The 17,699-nt window shown below is 31.0% G+C and overlaps 1 protein-coding gene and 1 long non-coding RNA gene across 2 annotated transcripts in view; one reads left to right on the top strand and one right to left on the bottom strand.

Annotated features, from left to right (window-relative positions):
- Positions 1-17,699, top strand: part of LOC114331608 (S-phase kinase-associated protein 2) — a 51,644-nt gene that overhangs the window by 2,448 nt on the left and 31,497 nt on the right. The window contains exons 3-5 of the mRNA XM_028281219.2: positions 1,405-1,516; positions 12,271-12,494; positions 16,418-16,701. Of these exons, the coding sequence (XP_028137020.1) occupies positions 1,405-1,516; positions 12,271-12,494; positions 16,418-16,701 (620 nt within the window). The remainder of the gene's footprint in view (positions 1-1,404; positions 1,517-12,270; positions 12,495-16,417; positions 16,702-17,699) is intronic.
- On the bottom strand, positions 9,432-10,385 carry LOC126880121 (uncharacterized). The gene is made up of 2 exons (XR_007696425.1): positions 10,036-10,385; positions 9,432-9,820 (listed from the first exon to the last, which is right to left on the bottom strand). It is a non-coding gene; the product is annotated as an uncharacterized LOC126880121 (long non-coding RNA).

Below are 17,699 nucleotides of genomic sequence, written 5' to 3'. Positions count from 1 at the left end.
TGCACCGCATTGGTTGCATTGGCGTTAGTTACGCCACTGTATCAGTATAATAAGAATTCCCAGTCTTTCATAGGCATGATGGCAGGCATCCCTAAATTTCAAATCATCCAGGACCCTCACTGCCTTTCTCTGCCGACCAAATACTCTGTGTCAGCTACATGGCCTCGGACAAGGATAGAATATGAAGATGTGAGTGGAATATGGAGTGATATGTAGTACATAATATTATAGTCTCTAGTGAGTCTAGTCGAATATTTCTGCTATTTGCACTCATATAATTTTTCGTAATATATGACTAGCTAGAAACTGAAAATTTAATGTTTATTATTTGAAAAATAGCACAAATTGGGAAAAAAGTGAATAAAAATGGAGTTTCTTCTTTAAATTGTTGTCTCTTAAACATAATTTATAACCTTTATATTCTGCCTAGAAAAACTATAATATGATTGAAACATGCTGAATTTCGTTAAAATCAATTTTTTGCATAATAATTATGCAATGCAGGGTCCACAAAAAACAAATTTGCAAAATTATGCTGGGTCCCAAAATAGACAATTTAAAAAATTAAAATCAATCAACTAGGAGGGCCTAGGGATTTTTTAAAGTTATGGTGGTAGGGGTAGAACCTTTATGTGTCGAGCAAAAGTTGAATGGGCTCGGGATACCCACCACAACTATTTTAATAATTCCCTAGGCTCTCCCAGTTGACTGATTTAAATTTTTCAGAGTGCGTTTAAAAGTTTGAGCCTATATGCAAATTTATAATTTTATTTAAACCAGTTTATTAAACCGATTTTAACTATTTAGTATACGTTTCAGTCATATTTTAGAGTTTATCTATGCGGAATATAAAGGCTGTAAGTTACATTTAAGAGGTCGAAAAATTTTAAAAGAGAAACTTAATTTTTTGGGCTTTTCCAATTGATGCTATTTCTTAAGCCATCCTCTTGTACCTTACAGTGTCGAGGATAATATTTTTCAAGCCACAATCATTAAAATTTCAATTACTAGCTAGGCAAATATGTAAAACAAAACTTTTACCTTCTATAATCTTTTTATTGGAGCAATATTTCTTGAGTTATAGGCATAAATATGAGCCTAAAAGCAAAAAATTTTCAATTTTTTTTAGATGTTAAATAAACAATTAAACGGAAGATTTGACCCATATTGTGATTATTGATACGAAGTACACCGTGAAGTGATTCCAGCAAAAAGAAGACTCCTATGGAAAATATCCAATTCAAAACGGACCCTGCCTGAACTAGTTGTAATATTGTCCGTAAATTTTATAAACAAATTAGTTTTTGTTTATCTATTAAATTGTTAAATATTATAAACTACTTGTTGGCACTATTATTTAAAAAATCTCTTATTACAATTTTATTAAAAGTGTTAACCTTTCAGCTCTCACTATTGGAATCAACTTTACCAAAAGAATCTTTAGACAAATTAACATTAGGCGAATGGGACAATGTGTTGTGTGAAAAAATTGTTATAAAACCAACAGATAAGACAAGTAAGTATTGTTTCCTGTAATTCATATTAAAAAAAGTTTATTTAAGAAGATGTTATGTATAATCTAAATTAACATGTTCTATGCCCATCTTCAACAAACGCCACTTGGCTGGTACCACATACTTAAATGGTTCATTTAGTAAAGCATTACTACCGCCTACACTTGTGCATCATCGGTACCCTCAATGAAGCTGTCCTGATGACACACTGTTGTCATGGGCACCGAAAATGTTAAGTAAGATGCACAAATGGTATATGCAAGGCAACAACACGAAAATCTTTGGTATATTGCTATTAACTATTTACAATGTCAGTAGTGTCGTTCATTGTTTGGTGTTTATTTGTTATACATTGGAGAATAGACTGTCATAATAGCAAGTTCCACCCCTTTTTTTAGTTGTTAAATTTCAAATGAAACAATTTGAGATGTTTTATACCATTGGATACTGCACTGACGCAGCCAGTCAGCAATCTTACACTTTTGTCCAAGAAACCCATATGTGCCCAATACTGCACGAGAAGGGGTGGATCTAGAGAGAGAAATAGACAGATACAATTGGACACAAGTTTACTGCAATAAACTTAGTGCTAGGTGAATCTAGAACCAAAGTACTAATGCAAAATTATGAAAATGCATCCTAGTACTAATTAATGCAAACTTATGAAAATGTATCTGGGGCGCAAGTTTACTGCAATAAGCTTAGTATTCTTTTTCTCATGAGCATCTTTCAGTGCATCTTTCTCAGAGCATCTTTCAGTATGTGATGGAAAAACGGCACGTCTGTGATTAGAGACATTTATAGCATTTATTCTAGTTGTCAATAGATGGCGCTATAATCAAAAAAAAATATTTACGAATTACTTATATAATATATCTACAAATATAATCTGTACAATTTATAAGACTATACAAATCAAAGAAAATACCATTTTATAAATGCAATAAACATAATTGATTTGTTTTTATGACAAATTGCAAATAAAATGTGACAACTGTCAGATTTAACTAAAATGTCATGTTAGAATAAATGTTATAAATGTGTATTATCAAGGACTTACCTTTTTTTCTATCATTTGTGACGCACTGAAAAATGCTCATGAAAAGGACTTTACTAGGTGAATAGGAACCAAATAGGTCTGGATCCCGCGTATGAAAAAAAGTTGATTAATAGCAAGCTGAAAATTTGTTAATAGCTTAAGGGTGTCTAGTCGGACAAACTTTGATATATGGGAACACTGGAACAGGGGAAGTTTTAATTGTGGAACAGGTTAAAAATTTGGAACGGTCAGACCATGTAAACGGCACATGTATTTTGTCCGACAGAACAGACTTAAACTCTCCGAACAGAGATTAAACTCATGCAAAAATCAGACTGCTATTTATCACCAAATGGGCGTTTTAATGAGTGGAACATGTAGAATATGGCAAATGACAGGAATTATGACAGGTGATAAATAGCAGTCTGATTTTTGCATGAGAGTTTAATCTCTGTTCGGAGAGTTTAAGTCTGTTCTGTTGGACAAAATAAATGTGCCGTTTTCGTGGTCTGACCGTTCCAAATTTTTAACCTGTTCCACAATTAAAACTGCCCCTGTTCCAGTGTTCCCATATATCAAAGTTTATCCGATTAGACACCCTTAAGCTATTAACAAATTTTCAGCTTGCTATTAATCAACTTTTTTTTCATACGCGGGATCCAGACCTAAAAGTACTAATTCAAGATTGTGAAACTGCATTGTGATCAGATTTTCAGAAGAAAGTACAAGATTGATTTTGATTTTGTTTTATTTAAGTTGTTCAGTTCAAGAATATTACAGTAAACTTAGTACTAGGTCAATAAAAACCAAGGTACTTATGCAAAGTTAAGAAAATTCAGATTTCTTGAATATTGATTAGTTTTCAGACAAAAAAGTACCAGAATGATTTTGACGATGTTTTTTATTTATTCTTTTTCAAATTAATCTTTTTGAGAAATTGAGTACATATTGACAATAATAAATAGAAAGTTATGTACTATTCTGAACATGTTTTCTGTGACAAACTAGATATTTATAGATCAAAAAAAGATTAGACTTGAAATGTTGTTAAGATCCGTTTAAATACAGAAAACTCTCTCTATAACAAACACGGGTATTACGAGGTTTCGCTTATAACGAGGTACACTAGATGCCCCATGAAATTCCGATTGAACTATAACACCTCTATAACTAGGCATATTTGGTTATAACGAGGAAAAATGAAATCAAAGAATATGTTTCTTTACCTCTTTTTGGCGTGGTGATGGCCATAAATAAATACCATAACTGCCTGTATACAGAAATGTCCAACATCTGTGTGCTTATTGAGACCAGTGCTGTAATAAATTCCACCGCCGGTAATAAACTTCTTCCTTCTTGTTTATCTATCGACCGATATTTAATATTGTAGAAGATTTACAATTTACGATGGCCAATTTCATTGTTGAGGTCGACCATCGACACCTAATAAACTATGTAAGATGCATCAAAACATTTCAGTGGTGGTGGTATGCACAATATTATTGTTGTCTGATATAATGAGATCCGCTTATAACGAGGTAATTAATCCGACAATTCAGTTCTCGTTATTTTTTATTTATTTATTTTACGGATATACCATTTTTACAAAAATACGACGTCAACCTTTACAAAGCATAGGTTCAATAGGTTGCTTTAAAAAAAAACAAGCCAAAATTAAAATTAAACAAAATTCAATAAAAGTAGTATCTTAAGTTATTAAATAATGCTCAAAATCTCTCAACTGATTTCTTAAATATTACTATAGATATTCCAAATAACTCTAAACTATTGCTGTGCTCATTGGCAGTTCGTAAAATTCTTGTAATGGGTTCATTTTGACCATAATTTGTAGTCTGGAATGGAATGTTGAAAATCTCAGTGTAACGAGTTCTTCTAGTATTCACATTAAAACTTATTAAACTTAGTAACTCTGGATCTTAAACATATCCATTTATAATCTTAAAAAGGAAACATAAATCCGCTTGACACCTTCTATGATGTAGTGGTGAGATATTTAGTATTGACAGTATATCATATGTGTATTGCTCTCTGATAAAACCAATCTAGTAAGCACATACCCTCAAGAATTTATTCTGAACTCTCTCGATACTGTAGATGTCACTATTATATGAAGGAGACCAAATGAGAGAACCATACTCCAAAACTGATCGAACTAGACTAAAGTATAACATTTTTAAAGTTTGTACTGAAAACTGATTACAGTTTCTTAGAATAAATCCCAACATTTTTAAAGCTTTAGCTTCGTTTCGTTAATGTGATATTTAAAAGTTAATTTAGAATCAAAATTTATACCTAAATCCTTAATATTATGACGTGCCTCTAATGGTACATTATTTATACAATAATCATAATTTACAAACTCTTGATCTTCCAAAAGTAATTTTAAAACATTTTTTTATATTTAAGTATAGCATGTTTACCTCACACCAACTAGCTAAGCTTTTAATATCATTCTGTAACAAAGAGTCGTCAACTAGGTTATTTACTATTTGAAATATTTTAAGGTCATCAGCAAACATTAGAAATTTACTACTTTTAATCACTGAGGATATATCATTAACAAATATATTAAATAAGAGAGGCCCAATATGAGACCCCTGAGGAACTCCTGAGGTTACAGATACTCGTTGAGATAAACAATTTCCATATTTAACATACGGACATCTACCAGATATCGTCGGCTTACTGCCAAAACCAACCAACTCCATTTTAAAAGTTTTAGGAAATCTACCTTTTAAACTTTAATTTGAAATTTAAAATCGACTGAATTTAAAAAAATTATTTAATAACTGAAAAATATTTTTGTCATACTTTTCAATTATTAAATCATTATTTAAATTCAGACGATTTTTCATTTCAAATCAAGGTTTAAAGGTAGGTTTCTCAAAACTTTTAAAAATGGAGTTGGTTGGTTTTGGCAGTAAGCCGACGATATATAACTACCTATCCACTCAATTATTTTACCTCCAAATCCATAGCCTTTTAATTTAGCAATAAGCAGATCATGGTTAACTCTATCGAAGGCTTTAGAGAAGTCTGTGTAAATAGCGTCAACCTGACACTTCTGTTCAACTGAATTAGCAATGAAATTAGTATACAATATTAAGTTCGTGCATGTAGACTTACCTTTAGAAAAGCCATGTTGTCTAACATCAATTATATCTTTACAATTCCATGTCAAAAAGTTATTTACAAGGCACTCAAAAAGTTTGGGTAATACAGATTGGTTACAAACCGCTCGATAATTTTCAACATCATTTTTATTACCAGACTTAAAAATTGGTGTTAAATAACTAGTTTTCCAAAAATCAGGAAAGATGCCAGTACTCAATGAGGAATTAAATAAGTAGCAAATAGGTTTTACGAGAGTAAAAATGCAATGCTTGAGAACATAAGCTGGCAAACAATCTGGTCCAAGTGATAATTTCCAAGGCATATTTAAAACACTATCAATTATGTCTGAGAGTTCAATACTATAATTATTCACATTTACACTCTGCTGATAGTTAAAAATTGGGATCTGATTAATTTTAGGATTAGAATATGTAGTTGAGAAAAACTTACTAAATAAATTAACTACGTCTTGAGCATTATCACCTGTACTATCACTGAAGAAAATATTAGATGGCAAATTATAAATTTTACGTTTATTATTGATATACTTCCAAAAATGTCGAGGATTAGATAGAATCCCATTCTCAATATTATTCAAATAGTTAGTATAACATTGAGAGGAGACTTGTTTACATTCATTTCTTAACTTAGAAAATCTTAAATAATCATCCCTTCTACCAAATAATTTATGTTGCTTATGTATTTTCTTTTTTAAATATATCAGCTTCCTTAATTTACCATTAAACCAAATCGGAAACGAACTTTTTTTAAATTTTTTGATCGGAACAAATAAGTCAAAACCTGTATACATAAAATCATAAAATACTGCTAAGCTGTAATTCACATCATCTGATAAAAGTATGTCCCAATTAATACTTGTAAAGTAATCATTTAATCCGACATAATTTGCATTTTTAAAATCATAATAAAATTCCTCCTTCAGTTGATAATGCTTTTCAAAACCAGTTAATTCTACAACTATAGGCGAATGATGGATACTATTATCAAATAGCGAATCAAGTGGAATAACTACATCAACATTGTTTAAATTTGTAAATACTAAATCTAGAAAGACATTACGACTGTTAGGTAAAGTGTTTATTTGAAACATGTCAAAATAACCAAAAGAATTGGCCAAATACACAGCAGGAGAGTCATCAGGACATTTAACATTTAATCGAAAGTTGTCATTACTCCAGGAAGCATTTGGTAAATTATAATCACCACACAGTACCAAGTTTCCACACTTCTCCATAACATATTCAACTGAACTGCAATGTAACATGTGTATACATTTAGGTTAGATGCAGGAGGGATATAAACTCCACCCATAACTATGCACTTATTATTAATTTTCAGTGATACAAAAATTTGTTCTACTTCACAATCAGGGATTATCACTTTCTGCGCACTTATGTCATTTTTAACAGCAATCAACACACCTCCACCCCCCTAGTTTTTCCTGTAGAAGCAGGATTGCGATCATTTCTAAACACATTATAACCAATAAGTCCTAATTCTGCATCGCTATAATCACAAGTTAACCAAGTTTCCACCAAAATGATTATATGATAATTACATTGAGCTATGGCAATTTCCAGAGACTTTAGTTTAGTTCTTAATCCACCAACATTTTGATAATAAATTAATAAAGGAGGTGAGCTTATATGTTTCGTTGTGTCTAGTTTTTTTTTGTGGAATTATCATTTTTGCAAATTTCAGGTATACCTTTAACATATCGTATAAATAAATCTTTCTCACCTTGTTCTTGGCGTTTTTTGAGGTCTTCTTCAACTTTATTGATTTTGTTGAGTTGCTGGGGAGTTAGATCAGAATTTATAAATATCTTTTTTGCTTTCGCAACGTGAATCTTATTTTTTTAAATATTCATTACATCAAAAGAATTTGTTAATACAATTTTTAGGGAACGAGCACCATTTTTGTTTTTCTTACCAAATCTAACAGCTTTGACAACTTTAATATCCTCTTGAGTAATATCCTTGAAAATTGAGGTCACAGTAGCCAAATCATCAGAAGCAGCATTTCTTCTATCCACAGATTCACCTAGATTATGAATGATTAAGTTGTTCATTCTTTTTTGTCTTTCAAATACCTCACTTACAATATCCTCTTCTTGGTTTTTAGAATTCTGCAATTTCATATCATTAACCTCATTCTGCAGTTTTTCAATTAATTTGAATAGTTTTGGAACAAGTTTCATTCCAGATTTACATTTTTGGCACAAAAACTGCAGAACACGATTCTTTTTTAACTCCATAACCCTAATTTCTGATGAACACAGACCAGAACAATAAGTATCTTTGTGAACTGGGCGGTCACAGCTATCACAATAAAGCATTTCTTCTTCAGTACCATCTTTCTTGCATTACATACACTTCATTTCCTAAATTAAAATTTAAAAGCCGGTCCTGTACACTACTGAGCTTTATCAATTGCCTACAGATAATGGACAAGTTCAGTTTTTTCGTGACCTGTAAATTACCACAAAAAAGGGTAAAAAGACTGAATTATTTTCTATTAATTGCAGATTAACCAACTATTACATAATTGTATTAAAAACACTGTGAATGCAGAAGATACCACAAAAATTTGCTATAAATTGATACTTTTATAATTAGTTTCACTGTTTAACTTAAGATATTTTGATTTATTTACAGGAAGGTTAATTAAGGTGTGTACGCTTTGACTAGCTTTTTGTTATTGGGACCGTGCAAGTTCGGCAAAGCGACCTCTATTTCTACGCTCTGTACTTTATTCGCACTTTTAATTATATTGGCCAATTATATTAGTCCTGGTTGTTGGATAATTGTCAAGGCCATAGTCCAAAAAAATAATAAGAAAAAATTAGATGGAGGTTATGTTATGCAAACGTAAACAATTGTATGTAGTAAATAAAATTAGTTATTAAAATGCAGTACTGCAAGCAAAATACAATTAATTAAATTTACCTTTATATAATAGTTGCATATCATATCAATATTGTGGAGCAATATATAATTTTTCTGCTTCAATGACAGAAGGTATGAAATATACGTCAATTTGACAATTTCAATTGACAATATGAATTATTTAAGATAGTTGCAATATTTCTCCGCGACTCGCGCACGGTCGTTTCTCGTTTCCCTTCCAAGTACTTGCACACCGCGAATAGAGGGAGTCTACTGTAGTTCTTCCTCTTCTTTGCACATGCTCCAAATTATTCATGAATTACTTTTTATACTAGGTGTCTTTTTTCACAGAAACTAGTATTGCAAAATTAAACCGATTTCCATAGAAACCACAATAAGTTCAACAACATTGTTGACAACGTAAGTTGTTTACCACAATAAGTTGTTTACAATGAATTTTTAAGTTTATCATTTTCAGTGACAGTGACATGTAACTCATTTCTTGTGTTTATTGTAATTTATGACCTATATTCAGGAGCGGATTCAGAAAATCGATTAGGGAGGGGCACATAGGGTACAAACTCAAGGAATATGGAATATGCCCCAATAAAATCTATTGGATCTAGTGTATTTTTGACCCGCCTGGGGGGACACGTGCCCCACCCCTGGATCCGCTACTGCCTATATTGTGTTAAATATATCCAGCGATCCACAATTATTGGGATCGAAGCTAGCTGTACAAAAAATTACGTATGTCTTGTTTTAATCTGAATTTATATCATTGGTTTATCAATTAATTTTGATTAACATTATAAAACATAAAAAATCAGTCAAAACCTTTAACACAGAACTTTAATCAAAAATAAAAAGAATTAACAAAATTATTAGTAACAATAATAAATAAAATCAAACAAGATGCTGTATATGTCCCATTGACATATTAAGCGTAGACTCGGCATACTCACCAAAAAAGCGTAACGCGGAAACAGCATGGAAACAGTAGATCGGTGGTCTATCTATCTCTTTTAACCAAACGATCCCGCGCATGTGATTGACAAAGATGACTAGACTCCCATGTCGACGTTACACCCTGATGCATTGAGTGGCATATACCTAGCCAAGTCTATCCTCTTTACATGTCTCTGATATGTCCACCATCAACATCTCTACATAAGACATCGTCTTTCTTGTTAAGTTGACGTACACTGCAAAGTTGACGTAAACTGGAAAGTATATCTGAATTAAGAATAGACATGCCCTGTATACTATCTCTGTCGTTCAGAGCCACCTATGGTGACAATAATTTTGGATCACACGTTATTATAACATCGTCAAATATAAATGTACAATATACAGGGTACATATCGTAACTGGAGAAACCTTAGCCCAAAATACGAAGATTTAACCCAAAACAATTAAATTAAATGTTCTTGCTTACCGATATACAGAGTGTTATATTACAAATGTTCTAAAATGATTTGGGCCCATTGTTAAAGCACCTTTTAATATTTTTTGTTCAAACTTGACACACAGTTTACACATGTTAGGATACTTTACTAGTGTTAAAAGATAGTCTTCCGCTATTACCAGAGGCGTGCTGTAGGGATATATACTTTCTTTTTGCCCATTTTCCCCCCTTACAATGTACGCCACTGTTGTAATAATCAAGCTTGTTTTTTTGATTCTTCGTTACTTTTTACGTAAATATCACTCTTGTCTCAATGCGATAAAGTAAGTAGTTTTCAAGTTATTTGCGTTTTAATGTAATGGATTCAATAAGATTATGTATTTAAACAAGTCATATAAACCCAAACAAACAACAACATAATCTTATTGAATGTTGTTTAAAATACATAGTCTTATGGAATCCATTATCTTTAAACGCAAATAACTTAAAAACTAATTACTTTATCGCAATGACACAAAAGGATAATATTTATGTAAAAAGTAACAAGGAATCAAAAAAACATGCTGAAATGATTATTACGACAGTGGCGTAGATTGTGAGGGGGGGAAAGGGGCGAAGATGAAGTATATATCCCTACAGCTCGCCTCTGATAACAGCGGAAAACTATCTTTTAACACTAGTTAGAGTATCCTAACATGTGCCAACTGTTTGTCAAGTTTGAACAAAAAAAAATGGAAGGTGTCAAAACAATGGGCTAAAATCATTTTAGAATTATTTGTAATAAAACACTCTATATCTCGGTAAGGAGGCATATTTTATTTTAAGTTTTTTAGGTTAAATCTTCGTATTTTGTTCTAAGGTTTCTCCAGTTACTATATGGACATTTCTTAATGAAACACCTTGTGTAAAATATGCCCACCCATAATAACCATTTCCTAATTATTACATTGACAGTATATACGTTTCACTTAATGTTTTGATTTAAGGCCATCGGTACATAATTCGCAAATATTTTACGGTTATCCCTACTTTTTCTGTCTTTACACGGCAAATTACGTGTAGTAAAATTCACACTGGTATGGATATGTAAACATTACTAGAATGTCATTCTACTTCAAAAAGGTCATCATTAACTTAAAAACATGGCTTTTGAATGTTCTTGGATAACTGTTATTTGTATAATTGCAAATTATTAATTCAGTTAATAAATGTGATAAGTTTTTCACTAACTATGTATTCAGTGATTGTAATAATTTATATGTACAACAAAAACTAATACTCAATCGAGAAAAGAGGAAAAGTGTTAAAGTGATTTTTTAATAATATATTGTTACTATGGAACGCTTATAATTGTGAACATCTTTAACAACAAAATACTTGGATCACAGAATATATTATCCTGATGTATTCTCTACTTGGATCTTCCACAAATAATACACAATAAATAACTTTTTATTTAAGTTCACGTCTTAAATCAATTATTTATCAAATACACTATATGTCATTATTATTTAATCAACAACTCAAAATATTCCCGATGCCATGTCAAATATTTAAAATTGTCACTGATTGTCACTGTCTGACTGAAAATATTCTATTCGACTGAGTGCGTTGTAAGACAAAGAGATTTGGAAAATATTACCACGGACATTGTGTTCATTTTTTTCGAATCCTGAAAAAAGCAATAAATATTTATGAAAAATTTAAACGCAGAATGAAAGACTAAATTATTACCGAGGGCCGAAAGTCCCTTAGAATAAATAAAAAGTTTATTTTGAATGAGATATTTGGAATTAAAAATCACACTAAATTTTCTCTTAGTTTTTCACCCCTGTAACTTATTAAAATAAACATTATAGAAGTTCTTAGGGACTTTCGGCCCTCGCTAATAATGTAATCTTTCATTCTGCGTTTAAATTTTTCAAAAATACTTCTTAGTTTTCTCAGGATTCGAAAAAAATGAATCCCCATTTGAATAGCATTGCAGCCGAAAATGCGTACCCATCCCCTTAAGCTGTTTGCAAATGAATCATGACGTTTGTACAAAGATATAATGGAACAACTATAACAAGTTATTTACCATTCTGAACAAGTTTTCTGTGACAAACTATAGATATTTATAGATCAAAAATAGATTGGACTGAAAATGTTGTTAAGATCCATTTAAATATCCAGATGGCTTTGTGCATTTAATAGTTGCCACAAATCATCTTTATTTTAGTCTGTTATGAACCACAGCTTTTGTTTATTTGCCTTATTTTTTAGATCATTTCGACTTATTAGCAGATGAAATAATCCTTAATATTCTGAGGTGGCTACCAAAGATGTGTTTACCAGATATAGCCTTAGTGTGTAAAAGATTTAGCAGACTCATCCAGGATGAGTCGCTGTGGACTAGAATGGATGTTTCTAATAAAAATTTGAGTCCGGGCCGATTCGGAAAAATTTTGAGCAACCAAGTGATTATTCTCAGGGCATCAGCTGCAGCGGTAAGCATTAATAGTTCCTATAAGTAATGATAGTCGAGTAGATTTAGATTTTTGGTGCTGGAATCATATACTGAATATAAGTATGATTTTTTAAAGAGTAAAAATTTTGGTTTTATACAGGGTGTTTCATTGGGAAACGGAAATATTTTAATGGTGAATAGAGGTCACTGAGCCGGTTCTAGATATACTACATTTTTTGCTCTACCGACTTTTATAACCGAGTTACAGGGTGTTTTATCGATTTTGCCCATTTCTTTACTGAGCAATAACTTTAGAACCACCGTGTATATTTTTTTAATATTTGGTACACATATATCTCATTCAAAATCCAAACGACCGACACACTAACCATAAGAAAAATCCAGGTCCGGATTAACAAAAAATTACAAAGTAATTGTGACCTTAAAACAACACCTTGTATATTCAAATTTTGAAAATCGGTTTGCATATTTGAAAAGAGCACAAAAATGTAAGTTTAATGGTTTGCTTCAATTTTTCGGCCAGACAATTTTATGACTTTAATTTTGAAATTATATTGAATTTTTTAAAAACTCTGACATTAAAAAGCAGATATTATTAACTTATAGTTATAAATTATTAAAGTTGATGAATAAGTACTCATTTTAAAAATAATCAATACTTATTAACCACATTGGAACGACCCAATAACTAATGACAAGAAAAATCCAGGTCCAGATTAACAAAAAAATATAAAGTAATTATTGTGACCTTGAAGCAACACCCTGTATATTGAAAATTTGTTTGCGTATTTTAAAAAAACATCAAAAACTGCGTTAAAAGGTGCTATTTTGAAATCATATTGATTAATTCCGTCAAGATCACAAGAACCTGCCAGAAAAATGAAGAACAGTCTCAATATAATAAGAAAATCGATTCGAAATCTTTTAAAACGAGCAAGGAAATGCATCGAACAAAATTACATTTTGAGCAACTGTTATAGTTCAAATATTTTTAATTTACGTTAAATTGTTGAATTGTTTAAACGAATTTTTGTTTTTATTAGATATAGCTGTTTTTTAATTCTTTTCTAAATCATTAAAATATCCCAATTCTTGCAATTCTAATTTTTAATTATGTGCATACAGCTACAAATCCAGAGAATCCATGAAGCCAGCGTAGTAAATAAGTATTGATTCATTAACATTAAATTATTAAAAGTTAATAATACATACCTGGTTTTTAATCTCAGAGTTCTTTAAAATTTCAATATAATTTCAAAATTGATGTAATTAAATCAACAGCGAAAAAATTAAAATTAACCTTTAATCACAGTTGCTTATGCTCTTTTAAAATGTGCAGACAAATTTTCAAAATTTCAATATACAGGGTGTTGGTTCAAGGTCACAATTACTTTATATTTTTTTGTTAATCCGGACCTGGATTTTTCTTGTCATTAGTAATTGGGTCGTTCCAATGAGGTAAATAAGTATTGATTATTTTTAAAATGAGTATTTATTCATTAACTTTAATAATTTATAACTAAAAGTTAATAATACCTGCTTTTTAATGTCAGTGTTCTTAAAAAATTCAATATACATAATTTCAAAATTAAAGTCATAAAATGGTCTGGCCGAAAAATTCAAGCAAACAATTAAACTTACTTTTTTGTGCTCTTTTCAAATATGCAAACAGATTTCCAAAATTTGAATATACAGGGTGTTGTTTTAAGGTCACAATTACTTTATAATTTTTTGTTAATCCGGACATATATTTTTCTTATGGTTAGTATGTCGATCGTTTGGGTTTTGAATGAGACATACGTGTACCAAATATCAAAAAAATATACAGGGTGGTTCTAAAGTTATGGCTTAGGAAAGAAATGGGCAAAACCGATAAAACACCCTGTAACTCGGTTATAAAAGTCGGACGGGCAAGAAATGTAGTAGTATATCTAGAACCGGCTCGGTGACCTCTATTCACCGTTAAAGTATTTCCGTTTCCCAATTAAACACCCTGTATACTCGTATATTCGTGTATACAGTCTAAGTCTATTCTATCAATCTACGACTGTTTTGAATTCGGTATGAAAGTTTCTATTTAAATAGTCCAATGTGCTGAATTGTACAATAGTAAATTCTCCCAATTTTTAAACTACGGTTGTAAGTGATGAAATTGCTGAGAACCTACAAAAATCAAAATTGCAGTGATTATTTTTTAATGATTTTAATTTCCAATCGTGTAGTAAGATTTTTCGTCACGTGTTTAATTCTGTCCAGTCAGATTATTGTTATACTGGGAATAATCTACGTACATTTATTATACTGAGAATAAATTTAAGTACATTGTTTCTGTTTAATTACAACAAGTTTTATAGTTTTGACAACTGTCAAATGTAAGAAAATCAACCAAAATAAACTTTTAGTTCTGCATCTAATGTCAAATTGTCACGAGGGCAATACAAATCGGTATTTTTAAATAATTTTAACTAATATTTTATTGATATCTTCGTCTGAATATGTGCCAAACCTGCTTATGGTGTTAGCTTTGACCAGTTGTAAAACATTAATTGTGATAAATGTCACTGAATGTTTATTTACATAATTTACAAAGACTTGAATTTTGTATGTGAGTATTAAAAAATAATCTTTTGAAACTATAGTAAGAATAAATGAGAAAATAATGCTTCAGTTTGTTTCTCAAACTTATTGCCGTCCGGCATAGTCACTCAGCCCTGCGGGTTCTCGAGTCCATTGCCAGGCAACGAGTTTTCGAAAAATTGTCGCATTATTTTCAATTTATTCTCACTCTCATGTTGCGTTGTTACGCAAATTTAAAATTAAATAAACATTCAATGACATTGATTACAATTAATGTTTTACAACTTGTCAAAGCGAACATTTATAATAATTGTATGTGTAATGTACTAATATTTACATTAATAAATCACAATAAAATTTCTGTGTTGAATAGTTTTATAATAATAATAATAATAATAATAATAATAACTCCAAGATATTTGTACATATCGTTATCGCCCATGGCCTGGATGTTCTGGCCATTTTGCATATCGAATCCACCGGGCTGTACCTTTCCTCTGACTATATTCAAAACACGGCACTTGTCTAGACCGAACTGCATACTAATATCATTAGAGAATGTTTCTACAGTTTTTAGCATCTCTTCTAGGTGTTCTCGAGTGGAAGCCATTACTTTCAAATCATCCATATACAACAGATGATTGAGCTTCGCTACTACAGTATTATTGCTTTTAATGCTAAAACCTGAGTCAGTGGAGTTTAATAGCTGGGAAAGGGGGTTCAAAGCTAAACAGAACCACAGTGGACTCAACGAGTCTCCTTGAAACAGGCCCCGGTTCGTAATAATAATAATAATGACTTTATTGCTTTTTTTCAAAAAAAATACAAACTAGACAAACAGTAATAATTATAATAAAGCAAAAGGCGACGTTTTATTCATGAAATTTTCAATTCGATAAGATTATTATCAATAATCTTACCAAATTACACTCTACCTCGTAAAATTACCGATTTGACACAATTAAAACTGTCAAAGTGTCACTCGGGATACAAATCTGTAATTTTAGAGCTCTTGTGTAATTATAAGTGAATATTCAATTAGTAGTACAGAAACAAAAAACAAAATTCCGAATTCTTATTCTTAATTATTAAATCCTTAATTTTTGGCTTAAATACACAAACAATTAGAATCAATCCTAAATTATGTCAACTTGGCATTATATCCTTATTTGAATAATTATTAGAGCAATTTACTTTCGTACTTGTAGTTGCACAGTAAAATATTCGTTATCGCGATAATTGAAAACAGTTGTATATTCATGGAATAAACTGTACAAGTTTTTATTAAAAGTTTTTTTAAACTTTTTCGGTCTTTTAGTCTCTATATGTAATCATCATTTTTTATGAATAACTTATTTTTTACAGATACATTCCCCTATACTCGTTCCCAATATAAAGGCAGCTTTACCCGACTTCACGGCAAGACTGTTGTATTTAGACCTAGGTATGTCATATATAACGTGCGAAAGCCTCGTTATAATATTCAATAAATGTAGACGACTTAAGAAACTCAATTTAGAACACGTAGAAGTGAACGATGACGTCCTTATAGCATTGTCGGCAAATAAGGACATAGAGGTGTTAAATTTGTCGATGTCTCTGGGAATAGAAGAAGACGGACTTAAATATTTACTGACAAATTGTAGAAAGTAAGTAACTGCATCTTTATAATACTTAAGTCTTTATAATCTTTAAAATAATGTAATCATTATAACATCAACACACATCAAAACACTCTTAACCCGGCATTGGTCGCTAGGTAGGTTGTTACGCGAGTGGTCGCGCGTGAGATTTTCTCTCGCATATCCAACTTTTGCCTTTCTTTACAAAATTTTACAAAAAAGAAGAGGTTTCATCAACGATAAAGCCATTTACTTTAAAAAGACACGACGTTTTTCTGTTTAATTATTATTATCTTTATATAAAATGTGACTATTGATGCCGCCAATATTTAACATTGAAAAATATATGGTAAGTGACCATCTACAACTAACCCGTGAAACAGAATATAGGATTTTCATATCATCGACCACATCCACGGCGCCTATTACATCATAAAAGGATATTATTTTAGGTTTTAAGAGGAAAATAAATAGTATGGTATAACTAGACCCAAACCCAGACATCCAAAGTGAAAGTTATCCTCCAACACCAAATTTTTCTATGTGGTACACATAATGTTCAGAAAAAGTCACACCATTTTGAGCGACGGGTTTGGGGGGAGAAGGGGGAGAAATCGATAAATTCGTAGTTTTTTATGTTTTTCGTCAATATTTCTAAATCTATGCGGTTTATCATGAATAACCTTCTATACAAAAATGTTCTACATTAAATTTGAAATAAAAAAGGTCCTATGCATAATCCTTCTAAAATGAACGGTTCAAAAGTTACGGAGGTAGTATAGTATAATTGGTCCAAAAAAAGGCCTAACCCAGACATCCAAAGTAAAAGTTTTCCTTCAACACCAAATTGTTCTATATGGTCCACATATTGTTCAGTAAAAAGTTACACCATTTTGAGCGTCCGGTTTGGGGGGGAGATGGGGGAAAAGTCGTTAAATTAGTAGTTTTTTTACGTTTTGCGTCAATATTTCTAAAACTATGGTTTAGCAAAAACAATGTTCTATACAAAAATTTTCTGCGTGAAA

The sequence above is a fragment of the Diabrotica virgifera genome, chromosome 2, assembly GCF_917563875.1.
Source record: "Diabrotica virgifera virgifera chromosome 2, PGI_DIABVI_V3a".
Classification (NCBI taxonomy): domain Eukaryota; kingdom Metazoa; phylum Arthropoda; class Insecta; order Coleoptera; family Chrysomelidae; genus Diabrotica; species Diabrotica virgifera.
The sequence above is the reverse complement of the archived record's forward strand: the minus strand, read 5'-3'. Positions and strand labels throughout refer to the sequence as shown.